This window comes from Mugil cephalus, chromosome 12 (genome assembly GCF_022458985.1).
Source record: "Mugil cephalus isolate CIBA_MC_2020 chromosome 12, CIBA_Mcephalus_1.1, whole genome shotgun sequence".
In the NCBI taxonomy this organism is placed as follows: domain Eukaryota; kingdom Metazoa; phylum Chordata; class Actinopteri; order Mugiliformes; family Mugilidae; genus Mugil; species Mugil cephalus.
This window is the reverse complement of record NC_061781.1, coordinates 7,864,120-7,887,422: the sequence shown is the minus strand read 5'-3', so window position 1 is coordinate 7,887,422 and position 23,303 is coordinate 7,864,120. Positions and strand designations below refer to the sequence as shown.

The window sequence follows — 23,303 nt, the reverse complement described above, 5'->3', positions numbered from 1 at the left end:
TGCTAGTTTTTGCCCACGCTGTTGCCACTTGTAAGGGAAGATTCTCAGCCAGTTATTTAGAGAAGAGGTGTTCACGCCAGAAGACAAAGAGTTGTTCACACCAGAGCAGTTGGTTTTTGGCAAAAGTCTTGGCAACACTGTGTACAGTGCAGTACGTGATCGGACCTCCAAGTCTGACTTGTTTTGCGAGTAGCTCTTTAATGTCTGATTGGTGCGTACACGCCTTAAGCAACCAACACTAAATGCATTCCATTGGTGATAATGTGGATGGGAGAGTGATTAATAATGTAAGAATACCCGAATTTCAAAAATCGCACGAATAGCTGACGGCAAATAACCTGAACTGCATAAGCACAGAGCAGAGACACTCCTAGAAAAATACATTCTGTAGCAGCAATTAATCACATAATACTCAACGGTATTTTTAGGAAAAATCATTCTTTCTCACACACATCACACGTCTGTCTTTTCCAGGAACGATTCCCAGGCCTGCTCGCATGGTTTCTCACATAATATTATTACACAAAAGTTTTTTTCCGATTTCCTCTTAAGCTCGTACGCTTTCGAAATGAACACTTTCTCCATTTGATTCAGTGACAAGGGTGCAAGAACATGCAACATTTTAAGATTATAAAATTTGCTAAATGATTATGATTGTTAACTGATTTCCTGCTCACATTTGGTGTAAATTACCACCACTGTCAGCCTACGCTATTAGACAACGGCCTCAGGAGGCCTGCAGTGACTTTTTGGTGCTGATATAATAATGTCCAGGTTGTTGGAGAAGTTGGTATTGGTGCCTGTCTTTCTGTCCTTTACCCTTTTTCCCCCTTATATTTTGTTCTGACACTTTTCCCTCATCTTACATTCTATTCTCTTCTGTTTCCTGTGACCACCGTCTCCACCCTTTATTTTTATCCATTGTCTGTTCATCTTCTTGCCTCTAATCAGTTGCATCCTGCTCAATGTCTAGATGGCCCGACTTGATTTAGCGCCAGTGTCTTTCGTCAGCCTTCAGCTGAAACCTTTAATCGCTCAATCTGCAGCCGCTATAATAAGAGATGCTCCGTGTGGGTGTGTTTAAGTACAGTATGTGTATCTGCGTGTGTGTCAGCGAGCATTTGTGAATGGATGCACCACACAATTTGTGTCTCTACCATAACTATCTCTGTGCCTGCAGGTTACACCCAGTTAATGCCTCATGATAACGGACGCAGGACGATCTTAACGGAGTTACAGAAAGTCAAGAAGTGTGTGTGTCTGTGGGTGCGTGCGTGTGTGTGTGCATGTGTGTGTGTGTGTTACATCCAGGAAAACCATCAGTCACAAGTTGGCCATTACCACTAAAGATAAACACTTAATTAGCCTTCAGCCAGGGTTGCTAGGCAGAAAACAAATGTTCCCTCCGGGAGTTTTCCTAACATCAAAGAGGAGCAGACGCTGCACTAATTTGTCATGTTTTATCTTCTGTCTCCCTTTTAATCTACTCGTCTCCTCCCCTTTGCTCTCTCTTTTGCTCTCTCTTCCCCTTTTCTTCCGTTTTGTTCTGGCCTCCTCACTCCTCTATAAACAAACTGTTTCCGCAACAGAAAATTTTGATATTTGAAACCTACAGTAATAGAGATATCAACTTTAATCGATGAAACAAATTACTTAAATAAGTTTTCAAGCAGTTCCATGTTCTTTTCTTTCAAAGAGTTGTGGGTCAAGTGAAATGCTTGCTGTGTAATTTGGCCTATGTCACATCAAAGCGTCAAACCAGGTCTACAAAGCACTATGTGTCTTCAGTGTTTTTCGGGCCAAGGACCCAAACTGATGGAGAGATTAAGTAGAGGTTACATTACTATTATTATTATTATTATTATTGCATTTTGCATTCATTATTATCCCTTATCCCTTATTTGTGGGGGAAATTTTAAAAAATACTTAAAAATGTCTTATCAACCAAAGAGTTTGCGACTCCCCTGCAGTACCTCCGCAGACCCCCGAGGGGCCGCGGACCTATGATATAAAGCTATCAAATAAATGATTGCATATAATATCTCATCTCATCTTCTCCAACCCTGGTGGAGCCTGTCCCAGATGTCATAGGGCGAGAGGCGGCGTACACCCTGGACAGGTCTCCAGCACATATAACATTTGAATCATTAAATGTAATCATTATTTGAAACTGAAGCTAACACTGTAGTAAGTGGGCAGGGCAGGTCAACTAAATAACCTTCATGTTTTCACATCCGAAAAACATTCACAATAAGAATGTGTGTAACTTTTATTTACTCAAAATTGCATTATTCATTACCTCCTACTGGAACTGGCTAATGAACCTAATGAATTTAGTAGACCGCCTTTTTAATAATTCAAATTACCGTGCACCACAGTTTTCTGTAAAGCGTATTATGACTGCTGCAGGAGCTGTAAAGCTCGATTTATGCTTATTTGCACAGTATAGTTTCAGTCCAGTGTTCTTGGAGCCTATGTATAGAACGATGCAGAGTTCAAATTGTGGGCTCTGTGTAGATCCACTGTAAATGTATAAAGTTCAACTTACCAAAATATGGTCCTAAAGTTGATGGGGAAGAGCTTTCTATTGCACAGTTAAGTTGTCTGCAGTATGTTTTTTTAAATAATGGTCAAATTGTGTCAAAGCTGCCTAATAAAGTAAAGTGCAGAAAGAGATAGAGCTAATTTAGTGTTAGCACCACTATTATTGCCAATGCCAATAACGCCTCTCTTCATGAGCAGGTGCAGTAACAGCTCACACTTTAGAGGAGAATTAAAACAATTAAATAACAGGACTGAGGAGGCCATCGAAAAACGAGTTTTCTTCCACGGCTCCCGTCTTTTAAACCGACTGCTGCCGAAATCACCAAGCATTTACCCAACAGCAAACCAGTGCAGACTCACTGTGAACTGCACTGACCCAAAAACACGACGAAGCCCTCATGTGCCTCCTTTTTCAGATCACGCTGATAGAAAAGCGTGTGAAATTGCCAAGCAAAACAACACAAAGCAAAACAAAACAAAAAAAGCTTTTCTGATTTCTGAGCATGTTACAAATTTCCTAACCAATCCTAGTTTTCTCTCCTTATCAAGGGGTTAGAAATTTTCCAGACAGCCTTCAGTCCACAATCACAATGTCAACCTCCCTCCTCCCCCTCCCCCTCATCTTCCTCCTCTTCCTTCTCTGCTGTTACCAGTCTTTCATAAGCCTCAACTCCTCCTCCTCCTTTTCTTCTTTATCTCTCTTTTTCAGACATCTATCTTATCCCCAGTCTCTTCCTCTGCTCTCACCTCCTCTCCCTCCTCCTTCTCTTCTCCAGTTTCGTCTTCCGCCTGCCCCTATGTCTCTGTAGTCGCCCTCCTCCACATCAGTCTTTTTGACTGAGATAAAGTCGGTTAAAAGAGGTTTGGCAAGTTTCCTCAAGTTCAAAAGTTATTGCATTTGGCTCGAAAGATGGAGAGTACAAAAGGTGCAGATGAGGTCGGCGAAGGACAGTGTTATTTTTTCTTAAGGGAATCCAAAGGGAAAGACAACTTGCTTTCGATTGACTAAGTAGAAACTCTTTCAGTCCATAAGTAAAGGAACTACACTAGAAATAATTTAAAAAAAAAAAAAAAAGCTCCCTTCAGACGCCTGTGACACGGCTGAGTCATGGCTGCACTCAACAATCGCTGATCGAATAACAATTTAACAAAGGTGCAGAGAAAAAGTAGTAAAGGGAAGGGTAGCAAAGTATGGCTGTAAATTCTTGAGCCCAGCCTTAGCCTCTGATTAAACGTAATTCACCATGTAGTTGTAAATCTAACATTCAGGCCTTTTTATTCAGAGTGATATAGCAACTTTGTACATTAATCTTACTTTTAGTTACACTTGTAAACCTAATCTCCCCTCAGTTTCTCTCCAACATGATGTCAGTGAGAATGTGAGATCCATTCCTTTTGAGAGACCTAGAGCCAGTCATGCTTCATTTATGATGTTAAAGGCTTTATGAATCATAGCCAGAAATAACAAACCAAAGACTCCCTTGCTGTGTTGTCTTAAACACTCTGATCCCACTGTGGGTCATTAGAGACAGAGGGTTCATATACGTAAGCCTTGTATCAACATGGTCTTGAGTTCACACAGAGTGGAGCGAAGCAGTTTGATATACAGGATGGAAGAAAGTGTGTACTGGCCGAAAAAAAAAAAATGAAAATGTCCACAATATAATATGTCCTTGACATTATGGAGATTTAAGGGGTAAAAGAGGATTTCAGATGTGTCAAAATGTTTTCAGCTATTCATCTGTCCTCACAACGTAGACAGGTTCCCAGCATTCATCTAATAGCATTTCATTTGTTGGCTGCAAACGCAAACCATGAAAATGGCTCCCAAGTTTAAGCTAAATAACAAACTGAAAGTCTTTAAAAAATAAATAAATAAATAAACAACAAACACACAGCATTCATTTCAGCTCAAGGGAAATTGGATTTGGAGCACTAACATTAGAAGTCATGAGGTTTTCACGTGACAGAAGCATGTGTTGGTTAAAACAAAATAAAATCCGAAGTGCATAGGAGCGTCTGCTTTTCCATCTGCCTCTGTTCACGTCTCGTTCATGGCCTTCTAGGTGTGGTTTTAGTATCACTCCCTCACTGCCTTCATGTCCAAGCAGCTGACTCTACTTTCCTCTTTGCCCTCTTTCATTCCTCTGCCTAACCACTGCTGAGCTCATGCTCTGTCATTTAACCATACCACACTGGGAAAAGCCTTCCTTTTGATGGGCCCACCTCTATGTGTGTGTCCGTGTGTGTGTGCGCATCTGTCTAATTTGTTGCTCCCAGAGGGATGGGAGGAGTAAAGTTTTTGACTCAAAAAGGATGCTGAGCCAACTGAAATGCATGCAAAGTAACATGCACACTCACATATGTCGAAAAACTTTATAAAGAAAAACTCGATGAACAGTTGTGATAGACTGAGAAAACACACGGACACAGTCAATAGGTTTATATTTGCATTGGGTTCCGTAAAGAAGACTACTATGTAAGAACAAATTTATTCTTATTGTAAATAATTAACAGATAATCAAGTTATTAGTGGCTAACAGTAAAGGCAATAAGGAGAAATACTGAGGTATTCCTGCACTTACATAGTACACACTGTTGCCATTGATAAATTTGTGGCCTAAGGTAGATGGAAATGAGTTACACAGTTCTCATTCCATGCGTGTTGATTTCCAATGTGCAGACCGTTTGACTTTAATAACTTTTCTGTTTTGGATCATTGACAACTGAGAGTCAGGAATGTCTGACTTTTGAGGACCCTGTCTTGTGGAAGACTGGGAGTGGTGGTTCCCATTTTCAAAAACGGCTACGGAAGGGTGTACTGCTCAGCCTCCCTAGAAAAGTTTACACGTGGAAAGGAGAGTTCAATTGAGGTGCAATGTGGAATTTGTCCTGGACTTGGAACAACGGATTATGGCAATGGCCAGTAAGATTTCAGTTAGCTTGATGGAATGACTATGTGTAAGACCAGAATTTGAGAGGTTGTCCAAAAGGTATATTTTGGGGGCCAATGGAAAAGTCACTCTGTGGAATGTGGATAAAGCATCACAGATCTAATGCCAAAAATGTCACAGTTTACTACATTCCCAGGTGGAATGAAGGGAAGTGTCCTCAGCTGCACCACATCTAAAACAAAAGGGTGAGAGATAGGGATTATATCCATGCAACTTGAAGGGTGTGAGATAAATCTGATTCAAAAGGTTCAACTGGATTAACCTATATCTTGAAATAAATGTACATGTGACATCCTTCCTACATAGGCCCCTCCACTTTACTGGGGCAGTCTGTGCACCTAAGCCCCTCTCCCACTTGAGTCTGGGCTTTGGGTTCACGGATTGGCAAAACAAGTTAACAGGGCTTCATAGACCTTCAGAGATAGTTCTAGTCAGTGCTTGACCATCAAGAAAGAGACATTCAGTATGTGACATTTCAGACAGTTTCCACTGCTCTTGAAGGTTAGTCCTTTGAAAATTTCTCATTTGCAGTTATTTGACAAAAACATGGTCAGGTAGTTGTTATTTTTGTTTTAATGGAAATAGCTGGGCTAAGAGCCTGGACTGTGCAGCCAAATAATAAAGTCTGAAGTTAGGAAGCTTCAACCCACCTTTAGAGTAGTTTAAGTTTGTCTAAAGATACCCTTGGGGGTTTACCTTACCAGATAATTGCCTGATAAGTTTTTCTAAAGAAAAAAAGAAAGTGGAAGGGACATAAATGGGAAGGTATTGAAATATGTACAAAAATACAAAAAATACTCAACAGGTTAAGCGTATATAGGTTGACCACCAAAAGAGAAACCTATTTTGAATCTAGCTCAATGACTTGCTAAGGGTGCCCTCACTCTAGGGCCAATGACTGTATGGCCAAGTAAGTAGTACAACAAATATTGATGTGATTTAGATTTTTCATTATTTATATTCTTGAAAGCATTCTTAGTTTGCAGCATTTTTTTCCACACCTGCCTAAAATTTTTATACAGTACTGTACCTGAAGCCAATCAGCTAGCCTCAGCAAAAAGAGAAAACATGCAGCCGCACTTTGAATTTCACGGTTGGCGTGTGTGAATTTCTCAGTGTATAAATAACAGATCCAAAAACAATTGACAATAAAAGCAACTGATATTGTTTCTATTACAATTTGAGCCTCTCCATCCACTATGCATCACATGGTCACTTGCCTGACAGAATCTGCGCCCTCTGCCTTAGGGTTGTAGATGGTTCTTAGCCTCCATCTTGTGGGCTAATGGTGGCTAAAGATAAAAACAATACGGACATCTTGTACAGAAAATTTGCTTTGCACTTATATCAAACATGCCTTTGTAATTAATTTTCCTCCTTTTTTTTTTTAGCTTCCTTGATTTTCTTTTCCTGCATTTGAAGAGCCTCCTTCATCTTGCTCAGTTTTTCTTTCAGCTGTTCATCAAAAGCGAGACCATTTTCCAGATTGTCTGCTTTTACAAGAGCCTCCAACTCTGCATTGTCTTTATCGTGAAGCTGTTCTTCAGCACTGAGCGCTGACTTTAAGGCTGTCACTTCATTTTTCAGGGCCTCCTCTCTGCAGATGATCCTGAGCTTTCCTCAGCTTGGCGCTGGTCTGTTCCAGCTGGATTCTGAGCTGATCCATGGAACTGTTCTTCAGCTTTGCCTTTGGAGGAGCTAAATATGTTGAATACACAGGCTGTGTTTAATGCTCTGTGTACCACCTGTTGTCTCTGGACTTCTCTGGTCTTCGAATTGAATTTGTCTCTGAACATCATTCTGTCATGTGATGTTGTTGCTGCTATGGGATACCAGTTTATTCATGTCTAGATATACCGACAGCTACCTGATTAGTAATTTTACTCACAAAAACAAATACAATGTTCAATAAAATCTGTATTAATCTGTCTAAAATATGGTGATGATTAGGCAATGATTAGGCAAAGGAATGGGCAGACCCAATTCTTATTAGAATGCTCCCATGTCAGTCATCACTGGATGCAAAAAGAAAGAAAAACTACCATGAAAAGTTGTGACTTAAACGTCCAACACAGTTTACAAGCGGGAGTCCTGGTTCAATTTCTTGCCATGTTGCTCTGGTTGTAGAAGTATCATACTCAAGCTGGTCAAGCTCCAAAAATGAGACTGAAGTTGTACTGAACAACATTGTTTTCTTTAACTCACATAAAATGCAGTACAACTGCGGTACAACACAGAGTGTTTACAGTAGACAAACACATATGAGTCAGATAAGGAGATGGACAGGCAGTTGGACATATGAGGCTTTCCCCCTCATTTGACCTCCATGAGCCAATGGCAGCTGTTTTTCAATGAGCTCATGGTGGAAGCCCAGTATTTGTCATGTCTGTGTGTTCATGTGTGTGTGTGTGTGTGTGCAGACCTACCAGAGAGGATTTCTGGGTGGTGAGTCACAGCAAGTGGAGATTGCAGAGTCAGGCAGATACATATCCCAGTTTCCCAGAAAACATGCAGCCAGTACCTATAGACAGGCAGAGAGACTTACCTCAGTAGCAGATGCATGTGATTCAGTGAAATAAATACACTGTTTAATCAACAGAATCCTCCGTTATTTTAAACAAATGCTGAATACCATAAACTTTATGAAGCTAAGATTTAGTGCAGGACTGTTACTTCGGACTTTGCTTGTAATCACTACCTAATGAACTGGCAGTGTGTGTGTATACACACAATGTAATACTGTGCTCCTGCCGAGAAACTGTACGTACTCTTAAATACTTTTCAACTTCCAGATTCATAAAACATTGAAATTCAGTTAGAATCATAAGGGCCCAGGCTCAACATTCTTAGACGTGATTATCATTCAAACTTCAATCATGTCTGAACAACTGATCAGACATCATGAAGAGTGAATCATCCTGAGCAGACATAATGTGCATCAAGGTTCACCGCAGCTTTCATCACATCACACCGATGTCGTGATCAAGCAGATAACATGGCATATATGTGTGTAAATAAGCATCCACTTTGTAGCAACAGAGTTGATAAATGAAAAATGGGGGCCCAACACATGATAGACAATCATGTGTTTACCATGTCGTTTCTTGGCTATATGTAACGATTGCAGACAATACTGTGAGGAGCAGAAAGAAAGCTGGAAATTATGTTGGTACTCAGCTAAAGTGGACATAGGTTTACATATTGTATCCAAAGAGAAAGAGAGTTTATCTCGTTTTTTCTCAGTGTTTTATGGACTTCACATCGAAATCAGTCACACAAAATGAAAAAACTGATCAGACATACAACAATTTATAGCTGCTTGGTTTCTTTTTGAAGCCAAAATAGCATTAATTTGAACATGACTTTGATGAAAGTCTCTTAGGCAACTAGTTACTTTAACTTTCACAGGTCAGGCAGAGTGAAGAGAGAAGCCACTGGATAGCACATGTGTTACTCCTATTTAAGTAATATCTGCAAAATATTTTAATGCCCAGGCATTTAAAACCATTACTGTGTAATTTTTACATAACAACCACCTTCCATTCCAGTATTTAACAGCACTGGTGGAGAGCAGTGACATGTGACAAAAACTGCAGGCTTGAATCTAATGCAGGAACTTTTTGTTTATACTTGATTGTGCTCTATTCCGTCCCATAACTATTCTAACCCACTCCATCATAATTACAAAAAAATACTTGGTAGGAAACTCAGTTAAATAGACAGACATAGAATATGAAGTCACTGTTGTGGTCTGACCACTCCTGTGGTTGATAGGATCATCGGAATAACGTCCCGGTTATGGCACATGCAGTTCTATGTGGTACAACACAGATGTCCAGCAGTGACGTCTTTAACACTGGACTGGACTGACTTTTTTTATTTAGGTAAGCACATCCAATATGTATGCTATTACAGTAAGTATAGACCGCTTCATGGTTTGTAAACAATGTGAAATTTTTTGAGGGGCGGGGCTTAACTGGATGCCAAACATCTCAAACACCATAGCTTGTAAGCGGCAATTAGCATATTTCAATTGACTGTTTTGGCATGAATGGATGAGTAAAACGCATATTTTAGAGAATATACTTATACGCTCACTATCTGCTGCTTTCTCTGGCTAATGGGAATATATTCACTGACTCCTACACTCTCACTCACTGGATGGAGGATTTGACCAAAGGAGGACACAGTGGGGACGAAGTCTGGTCTGTTTTTATCAAGTGAAGCTTTTCCAACAAAGATATTACAAGAAGTAAGTGGAACCACTGTGTACTAAATACACCCTTGAAACAACGCATATAATGTTGCATTACCAAGCAGTTAGCATTAGCATTAACATGTAACAAGTATCCATATCCATATCCATAAAGTCATCCAGGCTGAAACTGGTGATGCATTACACATTATTTTTTTCTGAAGTGTGCAGGTTGTTGATTGTCTCACTCGAATCCTTTCTTTTAATTGCCAAAACCAAACCAAAGTTGTCTACGACTGGCAGTGGCTGCCATGTGATGAAACTTCAAGTTAATGTCTTTAGATTTTTTGGTTTTGGAACCAAATAATACAACATGACGACATTTTCATAGTTGAAAGTGAAAGTGTTTGCCTCAAGCTTCCCTCTGTTTTGCCTCCAATTAACATTATGATGTAGTGCAGTGACGTAGGCCATGAAGGGGTCTATACCTATGTGTGCACCATTGTGTCTATGCTCTCTGCTTGCTTTATACACAAAATCTTCATACACGAAAGCAGAACTGCTTTTTCATCCATCATTACATGACATCACATACCGTGAAGGTGTCTCTTAATGTGAAATAAGGTTCTTCTCTTCTTTAGTCAGTCTGGACGCTGTCTGTATACAACCTCTGATTCATGCCATGAGGAATGAGGAGCATGAGGCGCGATGCTGTGTTGTGGTTATCACTTCAGGTCAGGTAGTTTGGGTGAACATCAGACGAGTGTTGACAGAAATCCCAGCCAGGTGATCATGAAAAGGAATGATTCACTGTCTGAGTTTGTCTTAGAAAGAAGAGAGACGGGGGGCAGTGGAAGATGACAAAGATCATAGTAAGAGCTCTTTACTAACTTCTTACTATGTTTTTGTTTGTCTTTTGCTCCTTTTTCGTTTACCACTTTGTCTCAATTGGTGTCAACCCCCCTTCCCAATAGGACCGCAACTGTAGCAGCTTTTCAAATATTTAGCACCAAAGATGAAATCCTTCAAGATGGAATAACTTGAGGTTTCAACGCACGCTGCCACAAGGAGTTAAACACAATGGCATTTATGACAGGTTCCAAATTGGTTCTTTAGTAGTAGCACACATGGAAGCAAAGAGATGATGTACACGTAAAGTCTAAACGTGATTAAGAATGTGTTCATCAGGTTGGGGCATGTTCTTGACAGCTGTGTGAGATCACCCGAGCATGCAAAACCACATCAGTGAACGCTATAACAAGCACACTCACACTGCAGATACACAGAGATGAATCTGGATGTATCCTTTCCCCCCATATTAATGCTGATGATTCATTCAAATGAAGACCTGTCCAACTCCTGTGTATGGGACATGTGTTTTCTTACAGTCAGCACTGATCCCAAGTTAGCTGACCCAGAAATCAGAAAAACCTGGCAGCGAAGAACTTTTGTCACAAACTTTTCTTGTCACATTTTGAGACATGGAACCAAACCAGTTATGGGAATATAAATTACAGTACAGAGAAAATATGCTTGTGCCTCATTATCTCCTTTAATCAGTTTGGGGAAATAAATCAGGATATTTCAAGTGCTTCATATGTAATTACTGATCCACAGCTGATGACCGCAGACATGCTGTGCACACCCTGCCCAGACCAAACACTTGCTCAACCCATGTGTTTTTGCCTGCATGTTTGTTCTGCATTATTTTATTCCTGATCTAAGAAACTAGGAATGACACTGATATACAGGGCAGCACAAGCTCTGGCACTGGGACTGCTGTGCAATGACTTCATCCTTCTTTGTATTTTTAAATGTTGTGAATCCATTCACTTTCCAAAATGTCTTTTTAACAGACTCACTTTTATTGATGAGTAATGGAGTACTGTGTTGAAATATTATCATGTATTGAAATGATGCTGGGATTTATACAGAATCTTTGTAAATCTAGAGACAATAAAATGAGTTTAAAATTAGTTTCACTGTGATAGTAAAAATTACTAAACTCTGCTCTCAGTTTGATCCTGCCTCTTGGAAATACCATTAAGGTGACATAAGGTTAAGATAAAACCATGTTTCTTTTTCTTACAGACAAAATTAAACTTGCAGTTGAAGGGTTCGACTTAAAGCAGCGTACAACGTGGCTTTTCCTGACCAGACTTGACTTCTGACCTTCTGTCGGGAGTCACAGAGGTCAACGCATCAGGGCCTGGTTTATTTGCTCAGTTCTCTAAACATCCGTTACAAATTACTATGTGTGCGTTTGTGTGTGTGTGTGTGAGTGTATTTATGCTTGTGTGCATGGGTGTGACACTGCTGTCAACAATGTCTTATCATAAATTACAGAGATAAACAATGGAAGCTTTGAGAGGGCTTTTGAGAGCGGGCATCTAGAAATGCATACCGACTGGTCCAGTAAAAATATGGATAAACTAATTCATCATTTCTAATTCTATTGGGGCTTAAAAGTTATGTCATAAGAACAATTTGATATAAACCAAAGGAATCTGTTTAGGGGAACAACTACAGGACACTTTTTGTTATACTATTTTATCTTTTTATCAAACATATTCAAGTTACAGTTATACAGTCAAAGTGTTAACTTGAGGGTGTTCACATTTAATCCTCCAGTTTAAATGTTTAAAGTTTAAAGTCTTTTATTTTCAGGGTTTATATGAAATACAATTGGACAAACTAACCTCATTATGAATAAAGTGTTCATTTTTAATAATTTGTCCAGAATCTTTTGTAGGCAATTCGTGCAAGCTCAACCATTTTTTGATGCCGTGTCTGACTTGTGAAGAATATTCTACTTTTTTACCTTCAAAATTTTAGGGGTTGCTTTAACAGTATGTTTTTTTCATTGGCCATCTTTATTATTTACTTGTATGTTTTATTATTTATTAACAATTACATTATTTACAAAGATTTATGTATCTAACATCTTAAGAATATAGCCAGAGTCTGTCCATTTGTCTCTTAGGCTTACATGGATGTGCTGATGTATGCTTTTATCTCCTGTCATCTGGATTATTCTAATACTCTTTAAGGTTTTTATTTTAGGGTTCTTTTTATAGTTTCTAAATGTCTTAACGGTGGTCTTGGGCCTTCTTATTTGCCTGACCTACTTTTACCATATCAACCCTTATGAACCCTGAGGTCCTCCAGCACCGGCAATTTAACCATACCACAAGACATACGGGAAGGCTGCATTCAGTTATTATGACCCCTGACTGTGGAACAGCCTCCCGGAGAACCTCAGGGCCACAGAGACTGTTGATACTTTTAAAAAGATGCTCAAGACAAATTTTTCATCAGGCTTTGACATGATTTTAGTTCTTTCTAATTCTATTTCACAACGCTTTATTTTTATTTGTGTCTAAGGGTTTTACATGGCTCATTTTAATACTTTTAATCCACTGTTCTAGATTATTTTAAAATCTAAGTATTTATTTATTTACTTTTATAATATACTTTACTGGATAAAGGGTGTTTTAACTCGGACTTATTTATTTTTTTATTTATTTTCCATTTTTTACCACATCTTCCTGTTTTAGTCTTTCAGTTCTCCAGTATTTCCTTGCGGGGGCCTGCCACGCTCCTCTCTGCCTGTGGGGGTGCTGTCCGTTGGGTCCCTTCGGTTGAACACGCCGCACCTAGGTGTGGAATCCACGTCTCTGCCCAGGTTGGGGTGAGCTCTGCAGTGACGCCCCTATGGGCACCACCGCTGAGTGTGGATGGATCCCCAAAAGGTAGCGTCCTCCTTGCTTCAAGCCTCAGTGGCCTGTCATGTCTCATTAAGACCTTTAGTGTGTATATGGGTGTGAGTGTGTGCTTGCCTGTTTACGTGTATGTGTGCATGCATATGTATGTGTGAATACTTACATGTGGAGGGTGTGGGTTGATTTGTTTCTTGTTGTAATGTTTTATGTCGTTATTTGTGTGAAGAACTTTGGGTTGCATTTTATTGTATGAAAAGCGCTATATAAATAAAGTTTGATTTGATTTGATATTTTTATTTACTGTGATAAACATCCAGTCAAATATCTGCTATACCTATTTATAAAATACATTTCAGAATTCATCAGGCCACTTCTTGCATCGGGCTTGTGTATCACAAGTGTCTTACAGAAGATGTATGATTCCAAACATGAGATGTTCCTTAGTTTCATTGACTGAGATGATGAAATGCCTTCCTCCTAGAGAGTGCTCTTCACTTGGATATTGTAAATGTTTTTCCTCACCATTGACAGGATCCTGAGATCATTCAGTCTGTGGACTTTTTTTAAATTTTCCAGAACTCACTTTTTTTTTTTTTTTATCTTCATGCACATGTATTAAACTGATGACTGAGCTATCCTAGCTATGTTCCAGGGGAATTTTTCTGAATGATGGCCTGAGTCACCATAAAGTTTCAATATGAAAGTGGTGCACCTCCAGAACTTTTAGTTGCTTATTTGCTAAAAGAAATAATGAAACTTATCACACAACTGCCTATAAAAAGTATTTTCTTCAAATAAGGATACTGTTAGTCTTATGCTTCCCCATAAAAACAAGGAAAATGAACTTTTTACACATTTTAACTTACAAACAGGTCAAATTCGACCCCAACACAATAGGAGGGTTAGTTTTTAAGATAGCCTTAGTGAGGCTGTGGTGACCCTGTTTGAAGAAATGTTGATGCACTTTGCAACCTTCAGGTTGTTCAATAATGTTTAGTCTCTAGTAAGGCAATATTAGTCACTAAAATGGCCTGTGTACATTTGGTTTGAGTCAACTGTATTACTGTACCTCTGAATATAAACTGTCTAAACCACTTTACTGGAGTGAAGTGATCTTGACATATACCTAAAGGCCCTTACTTTGTGAGTCATGTGTCTGTATTATAAGCCTTCTGCAGTGTAAGATTTCAGTGAAGAACGGCACACATTCAGGACCATGTCTGTGTTTGTTAGTCTCCACACACACAAGGATGGGGGAGCAGAGGGAGGGACACAACCCTGCACAAAGAGAGAAACCAAAAGTAAAAGAATATAATGAAAACAAAGAAATAAAGTCCATCTTGTCATACACTTTCTTTTTTCCACACAGGTTTTGCAGACTTAAGCAGATACAAAGTGTTTATTAGTTTCATTAAAAAAAACTGATTCAAAACTAGTATTCATCTTGTCATTTGTCATAGATCCGATACAGTTAAATAGTGAAGACAGAAAGGACTAAAGGCACAATGGAGAGACCATCTTGCCTTTGTCACTTAGCACCGCATCTGTGCTTGTGTGTTTGTTTCTACGGACAACACACTTCTGAGGCCTCTCTTCAAATACTGGAAAATCAGCATCATTCACATCTGAATGACAGTTGTCACCATGATTGTGTGTGAAAGTGCCTGTTTGCCTTGACTGCCTTTAGGCTCGTTATATATTACATGCAAAGACATATAAGCACTCACAATGGCAGATGGACAGTGTTTCGAAGACATACTGTATGTGTTGACCCTGTGTTATATATTAAATACCAAATGTGTATCTTGGAAGCCTTGTCTTTCTTTTCTGTAAATACTGAACTCCAGCACCAGACACACGACCTTCTGAATCACCTCTGTCATAGTTCAGTCCAATAAATAAACACTGATCACTCTCTTTCAATCTCCTTGTGAAGCATATTTCAGTGGAAAGCTGCAGAATGATGTAAGCGGCACTTGATAGCATATGTGCACGCACACGCGCAGTGGTTTAATGAGAAAAAGGTGCATGCTGCACAATGGCTTTCAATGCTGCCAGACCACTGGTCTGCATCTCTTACAGCTCCCCTCCCCCAAGCCTCCCCCCTCTTTTAGTTCCACATCTGTTTCTCAAACTTGGGAAGGGGCCTTCGAGAGAACAATATCTGGGTCAGAGTGAACTCTCTCTTTCTGTCTGCATGTGTGCGAGTGAGCGTGAATGTGTGCACAAAGCGCCACAACTTAAAGCGTGAAGTGTGCTTGAGAGTGTGTGTGTACACTTTAACTCCTCATAACTAACAGTCCTGAGGGGCTAAACAAGTCAGATGCACTATATGCATCCTGCTCCAACCCTGACAAGAAGGAAGCTGAGAATATGGAGAAAGGGGCGTTTCATTTCCTATGGATAGAGTGGATTACTGACATATGTCTCTAGGCGAATGTTGTTTCAAGCATCGCTACTTTGTGATTAAAACATACAAAATCCAATTTCAGGTGAATATCACTCAACAACTTGATTCATTCATACACACTATCTCTGTTTGAAGAGCAAGTCCTGACTGTTAGATTTCTTTTAACTAAAGGAAAAAAAAAATCTGCAACAGAAATTTGACTATATGCTGCCACCTTTTGGAAAAAACGATTAATGCAGTGTCAAATAAAGCCAATCCATATTAAGAATATACATTTGAACAGCCGCAATGTCGGCGAGAAACAACCAAATATTACAGCTTGTTACCATTAGTATTCAAAAATAATGTTTCTGCAAATAAATGAATGCTGAAATGGTGTCAAATGGCCGTCAAATGGTGTCAAAACATCTTCTTTACCCTCTTTTCTACCATTGTGTCCTTTTCTTTCAGCCTTCTTTCTTGGGATATTTTTCTCTGGCCAGTCTGACAAAGTCCTCAGCACTGTCCAGTGACACCAGCCGGTCCTGGTTGAAACATGGAGGAAGATGTAGGTCATGAAAGGAAAGGAACGAAACAGGTGAGATCAGTCATTTGGGGGTTGCAGGTGGATGGATGAGAAAACAGGAAGGCGAAGAGAAGGACAAATTAAAAAAGGAAAGTGAAAATATAGTCTCAAACAATGCTTTGTAGATAACAGAAACAGATGTAGCCAGATGGGATTTATTACGAGAGCATCCTGGGAATCTGAAGCGAATCTGAATAAGAAGTCGTATATTTCTGTGTGTATATGTCTACCGTACCATGACATGTAAGTATCTGTTCTGAAGTCCCGTTCCGTGGGGGAACAAAGAGGTGTGGTCCAGCAGCTGTTTCAACAGTTCAGTCGTTTTGTTGAGATGTGCTTCATCTCGACTGAACTGGCTCTGTCTGTTCACACACAGCAAGGCGTCCACCTCACACTGGTAACCTGCAGGACACAGAGAGGTGATGGGTGGAAACTATAGAGGGCTCAGATAGAAACATCTGCTCAGTGACACAAGAAAAAGAAGTTTAGAAGAAGATTACAGCAACTTTTATTTATTTTTATTTTTTTTTATAGAAAAGTTCACATGTCAGTACTGGAATAAAATGAGGGATGGCTGCATTGCTGGCTTACTGGGACACCTGACTAGGAGAGGGCCACCTTTAATGATATTGGGGATGTTCTATGAATTTCTCAGAACAAGAAGTCACGTGAATGGAGCAGAAAAGGGCTGACATGTGTCTCACCCAGCTGCAGCAGGATTTTCTTCCATCGAGCCCTGACCTCACGTCTGGCATAGCGCAAGGTGTGTATGTCATAATTCAGTTTCTCCCATTCCTTTAGGCGAACACACAAACACATGGACATAAATCTACATGATACAACAGACGCTTTCAATTTAAGACAAAGTTCAAGAAAGTAAGGTACTTATGAATGTTCACGAACAATATTAAAACATCTATAGCATGACTTGAAACTCCTTGACGCTGTTCAGGGGAAAATCCAATGACTGAGCAGATATGTAACAACATAAAAATGCCATCTACTTAGTGGCACTGAAGATAAAGACCGATTTTAACCAGAAGTAGTGTAATAATTAACTGTTAATAATTTATACTTATACACTTGTAGATGTGCTGTTGTTCCAGGTTGTACCACCAAGTGGGGCTAATCTGCTAACTGTGCCAGACTGTTGAAGAACACAGCATCATAAAGTTTAGTGAAAGGTCAATGGACTATCCATTTTAGCTAACTATATGAGGCTCATTCCAACGCTAGGACCAATGCTGCTAATTTTCAGAAAAGCAGAACTCTTCATTACACAATTCCAACATGGGATAATAGTGATTTTCTAGAGTTATAAGCAGCTGCTTCCACCAGCTGGATAAACTGCACTGAACAGGCGAATTTATCATCAGGGATGGGGATCATTTATGTAATACCAATATGACTCAGGTCCTCTGTGAAGAGATTTATAACATTAAGGGTTATATATTGTTGGAGACAGACGCTTGTTTGCTGTGTTTAATACTTCGGATTTTGAAACATGAATTTTAAAATAAGTCATTATTTTTCAGTATTTAATTTAGAACTCAAGGAACATAGCAACTTTAAAACACGTGGGGCCTTGTCAGATGACATTAAGTAACAGTGGTAACAGTGGTTTTATAGCCTGTAAAAATAGGACAGAGTGCTCTGGGATATAGCTCAGACTAAATATATGTCCTTGCACAGGTGGTCCCAGTTAGGAGGCCTTATTAGACCACCTCAACATGGACAATAAAGTACAAGCTGACTTTTACCATGTTCAACATCTCTTTTTAAATTAGACATTCTGGTCACAAGCCAAACACCACAAATATAGACCCCTTCATGGTTTGTAAACAGTCTGACGTTTGAGGAGCGGGGCTTAACTGGATGCAAAACATCTCAAACACTATAGCCTCTAAACAGTTTTTGTTTTGGCAAGACTGGACAAGGAAAACGCATATTTTAGAGAATACACTAATATACTGCCTCCCGAGACTCTGAGTGTTATTTTAAAAAGTTGACTCTGAGTTGACGGGACTGTATTCACTAACCCCTACACTCTCACTCACTCGATGGACCAAGGGGACGAAGTCTGGTCTGTCTTTATCAAGTGAAGCCTCTTCAACAAAGATATCACAAGAAGTAAGTGGAAACACTGTGGAGGGGAATGTAGTAAATGCAACTTCTCCTTGGACATCCATGACACACACAACTAACGCTGAGTTAGCTCCCAGTCAACATTAGCATTATCATGTAACAAGAATCTCCCAAATAATGATTAACTTAACGTAATTTGTCAAATCGTCCATACAGTGAGTGACAGACGATTTGACAGAATTATACACTGACATTTACATGTACCTAATTGAGATACCAAGCGTCTACATGAAACAAATGTATACAAATCATCAGACGCCTATAACAATGTCTTGAGCGGACATGTGCAAGACCTGCAATAGAAGAATTTGAACGATGACTTTTGTCCATACGAACACAGAGGGGCTGTTGAAGCCTTTCCAATGAAGATCTTACAAGAAGTAAACATAACCACAGTGGAGGGTAACGTAGCAAATGGATTTCTGCTTGGACACTCATAGCGGTTAGCATTAGCATTAACATGTAACAAGAATCCACTAAATAATTATTAACAAGCTGAAACTGATGATGCATTACTTCCTAATCTAACCTGATGTGCGCGTCTGCCTCCAGCTAACGCTGTGACGTTACAGTGACGTAGACTATGAAGAGGTCTATACATCAGAAATCTCAAATACAAATTAAAAGAGCACACTTAAGACGGGTAACTCGTAATGTTTGGAAGTGTCCTTGGACAAGCACAATCTTAACTCTACCGGATCACTGTCCTTCTGTGCTTAACTGCCTTTTCATGTAGCATATCCATTCTAAGTTTGCTTTGCCAAATATTGAAAATGCTGTCACACTAGGATAGGAATGGTTCGCTGAATATTCTCTTTGACCAGCCTGTCTGTTGGCCTACATCTCTATTAAGGAATTCATTTGTTAGCACAATGTGCCCACTGTGTCCCACAGTCTGCTATTCTCAGCTCAAAGACTGTCACATGTTCACCAAACTCTAAAGCTCTCAGCACTTCTGTGGAGTTTTATTGAGCTACAATCTTAACACCCTCTGTGCGGCCCACCCTCTGCTTGCTCATGTGACTGAAATAGCAATGAAGCAATGTGCTTCAAGAAAAGCTTGCTTCCTGCATGTGGGTGCTAAGAGGTAAAACAATCAGTTTTAGTATTTTTTTCAGTGCAGCACCTGTCAGTTATTGTCTTAACAACTGGTGAATAGAAACCAAACACCAAGTCACGTGTTTGTATCCAAACAAATGCCCATTGATTTAAAAATAAATAAATAAATAAATAATAATAATAATTTGAGTCGCTGAATGAGTACGTGCATGATGGAGCACTTCACCTCTTTGTGTCCAAAATTTGTGGGTTTCTGAGCTGAGATTACAAAAATCACTAATGATCTTAGTCTTGGTGGTTACCATCTTCAACTGAAGATGGAAGCCCTGCAAGGAGTGAAGGAGGCCCTTTAAGATGGACTGGAGACCATAAAGTTAGAGCTCAGAAGTACTTGAGTAGAGAATATACTATGATAAGTGCTCTCAGTGAGAATGTCCTCCTAGGCCATTTGAACCACGGTTGAAATGAAGGAGCAGAAAGAGGAGACCCAAAGGCTCCTGACACCTCTGCTGAGCCCAAGGTTCAGCTGCTCTAGTGGCAGGAGGTGAAATCTTCCCTAATCGCGCCAATGGAAACATCAGAGGCCTCTGAGCTTGTCCCAGAATGACAGTAAGAAAAAAAAAATTTAAATCAAAAGGTTTGAGGCAGATCTTCAGAAGCTCCAAGAACAGAAGGAGTATGCCAACCTCCTTGCTGGAAGAAATGGGCAAATTAGAGACTTGTCAGCAAGAATCATCTTAAAAAAGAAGAGGACATCAGCAACATGATTGTGACCTCTCTGCAGAACGTTAAACACCATATTAAAGGTTGTTGAATGAATTGTCAAGACAACAAGTCAACCCTCCTCCAGGCCACAGAAGACACATTCATTTGTACTTGTGAGGTTAAGTGGTGGGGGGTTCCTTGTCAGCCTAGAGAACTTGAGCTGGGCCACTGAAGAGCACTGAAACACTTTCAACTGCACTTATCATCTTTTTGCTAGACACCACCAAAGAAAAAATTATTTCATGTTTGATGGATGTTCACAGTTTGCGTTACCTATGTGTATGTGTTTGGAAAAGCACTGATGAGTTTGAATTTTAATACAGTCATTGCTCACTGCAAACATTTGCCTCACTTTCCTCCTGGGTACTGATAACGTCAAAATATCAACGTCTTCTAATGCGGTCATATTGATATGAAGTTATTATGGAATCTAGGTCAATTTCATTTACAGATGGGAATCAACATGAAAGTGAATCAAAGGCTCCTTTCAGAGTCACCTGTGTGTGCCCTCTGTCCTGATTAGATTATTATATTAGAAAGCTTCTATGGAACAGATAAGGCAGAGAGACTGAATTACTGAATTACAGCTGTACCCCCCATTACTCTGGTATAAGAGAGGGTTTCCTAAAAGCATCTTACCACGAAGAAATAGCTTCCAGGCGTAAATATCAGGTTTCTGTGTGGTTATTTTGCCAGATTCCTTACTGTGACTAACTAAGAGCTACACAGATTGACTGTATTGTATTTAATTGTATGGTAACCTTAGTGTTATTATTTGAAACTTCCGCTAAAGACCAGAGCTGGATAATTCGCCTTGAAAGACAAACTGTGGAGCCAATGCCTCGGAAAATGAGAGTAGTCTTATGCGTGTATCATAGTTGTAGATTAAACTATGAACATACATTTTTAAATTTACATTTGCAGGTCACAAGTTATGACAAAACAAAACAAAATGACTGAGTTCCAGATTTTTGGCATTTTTCTGAAAGTGTAAAGTATATTAACAGATATGCAGTATGGTCGTTGTCGTTTTGTTTATTTTTTTTCCTTATTCCATTCTCTTATGTACAGCAGCGTGTTTACAATCACCTCCGTAGCCTCGTCAGCCTGGTCTCTCATGCTGATAAACGCCTCCAACTCTCTGTCCGATCCCCGTCTGATGGGAGAGTCCTCGAGTCTGTTAGTGGTGGCACACTGAGCTGCAGTGCTCCCCTGGCGTTGCTGGTTGTTCCTTGGGGTACTTGTTGGTGGCCCAAAAAGACTCTCCTCCTCTAGGTCACTCTCACTGGACTCACTGGATAACTGTTCAGGCAACCTGGATGTTTTGTGCATTCTGTAAAGAGAAGAGATAAGAGTAAGATTTCTGACTTTGAAAACTGAGATTTTTGGAAAATAAATAACAGCAGAGCTTCTGGTTGTTGTTTTCTCTCACCGCAAAATAGCATTCTTCTCTTCTCTGGAGTGCCGCAAATAGTAGCGACAGCAGCAGACGGTAAAATTAGCACCCATTGGCCCTTTAGAAAAAGTTTTTTAAGAAAGGATAACTATCTTGCAAAAAAAAAAAAGTATCAAAACTGCAACGCTTCCTCTCACAGATTTATGCTAGAATAAATCTTATGAAATGTAGTAAGTCCAAACACAACGGTCCTCATTTGGCAAAGCCCGAGGGCACAAAACTAAGCTACATCCCAGCTTGTTATGTTCCTGGCCTGAATGAGAGTTGTCTGTCAATTACATTATCCACGTGAAAAGAAATGGGACAAACACGCAGACACACTCACACACACACACAACTACACAAAGAGCCGTTCAGCTGTGAATGGTGCATTTTTTTTTCTGCAACTCCTGATGGTGCAGAATGCAGACACAGGTTTCCAGCTACATCTCTGCAAAACATGAGTGTGCTGTCTGTAGCTTAGATCTGGATATCTACAGTCATGTGGTATCTGCCTTGAACTCGTGCTTACAGGAGGAGAAGCAGAAAGTGTTTTTTGGGTAGAGGAGTAGATGCACTACTTTGTGTGGCCAGTCTCACACACCTTGTTCTTCCTTTTAAGGTGTACTAGTTTGTCTCTGGTCAGAGAACATGCCTCTGTGCTGTTACCAAACCTTACTAACTAAGGCTGAAGTGGAGAGAGGAAACCTAGAGCTGGTCCCCTCTCCTGTGTATGGACTTGTAAAGGAAGACATTTCACCCTGCTAAAGGTTTTCAACACATTCCACCTCCCTGTTTTGGACGTAAAGGAAGATAGGGATGTGTGTACAGTGACATCTAGTGGTCTCTTCCGAGCTTTAAGGATGACATGAGAAGTCAGCAGTTCTTGTTTAATTTCCTGTTATCACTATGGCAACGTAGTACATACACTGGTCCTCTGCTAGTATTTCTTGTTAATATCTGTGACTGAGCCACCCATTCAAAATATATATAGGAAAAAGTACTCCCCATCAAACAGCAAATACACTCCGTGGTATAAATAATACAAAAATAAATATTAAACCAATTTGAACAACATTTCAAGTTCTGCCTGAGTCCTTTGTTTAACGAGTGGGTTTGTACTTTTTTAGAGAAACCGTAGAAAAAATAGTCATGTGTAATCCGACACCACATTTGTGGACTATTAGTAGATTTGATTTTGCTAACAGGAGACAGACTGCACATCAGCTGTTTTGGCACATGATGCTGATGCAGCTCACGCCTTCCGCAGGAGGTGGCAGTACTGTCCCATTTTATAGCAAGCTCCATGTGGCTCTGCACATTTTATTCGTTCTTGAGATGTGGCATAAGGCTGACGGATTTTTCACACAGCAGTTATGAAGCAGATTATGTATTGCGGTGATTTGATCATCAAAAATATATTGTTTCTACTATTTTTGCACTGCAATCAATAATAATTTGAATTGCTGCTACTAAATCTGTCTCGTATCTATCTGGGTTATTAGGTAA

At 39.8% G+C, this 23,303-nt stretch overlaps 1 protein-coding gene across 2 annotated transcripts; it reads right to left on the bottom strand.

Moving 5' to 3' along the window:
* Positions 1 to 13,462: 13,462 nt before the first annotated feature.
* On the bottom strand, positions 13,463 to 22,052 carry LOC125017726 (melanoregulin-like). 2 transcript variants are annotated; one of them, XM_047601178.1, is made up of 6 exons: positions 21,792 to 22,052; positions 21,449 to 21,692; positions 17,095 to 17,185; positions 16,626 to 16,792; positions 16,243 to 16,349; positions 13,463 to 14,693 (listed from the first exon to the last, which is right to left on the bottom strand). In XM_047601178.1, the coding sequence occupies exons 1-5, from the start codon at positions 21,866 to 21,868 to the stop codon at positions 16,272 to 16,274; spliced, it is 657 nt and encodes a 218-aa protein (XP_047457134.1). In that variant the 5' UTR covers positions 21,869 to 22,052; the 3' UTR covers positions 13,463 to 14,693; positions 16,243 to 16,271. The 2 variants fall into 2 exon arrangements, with proteins under 2 accessions (XP_047457134.1, XP_047457133.1); XM_047601177.1 differs by lacking the exon at positions 13,463 to 14,693 and having other exon boundaries at positions 14,754 to 16,349.
* Positions 22,053 to 23,303: the final 1,251 nt, after the last annotated feature.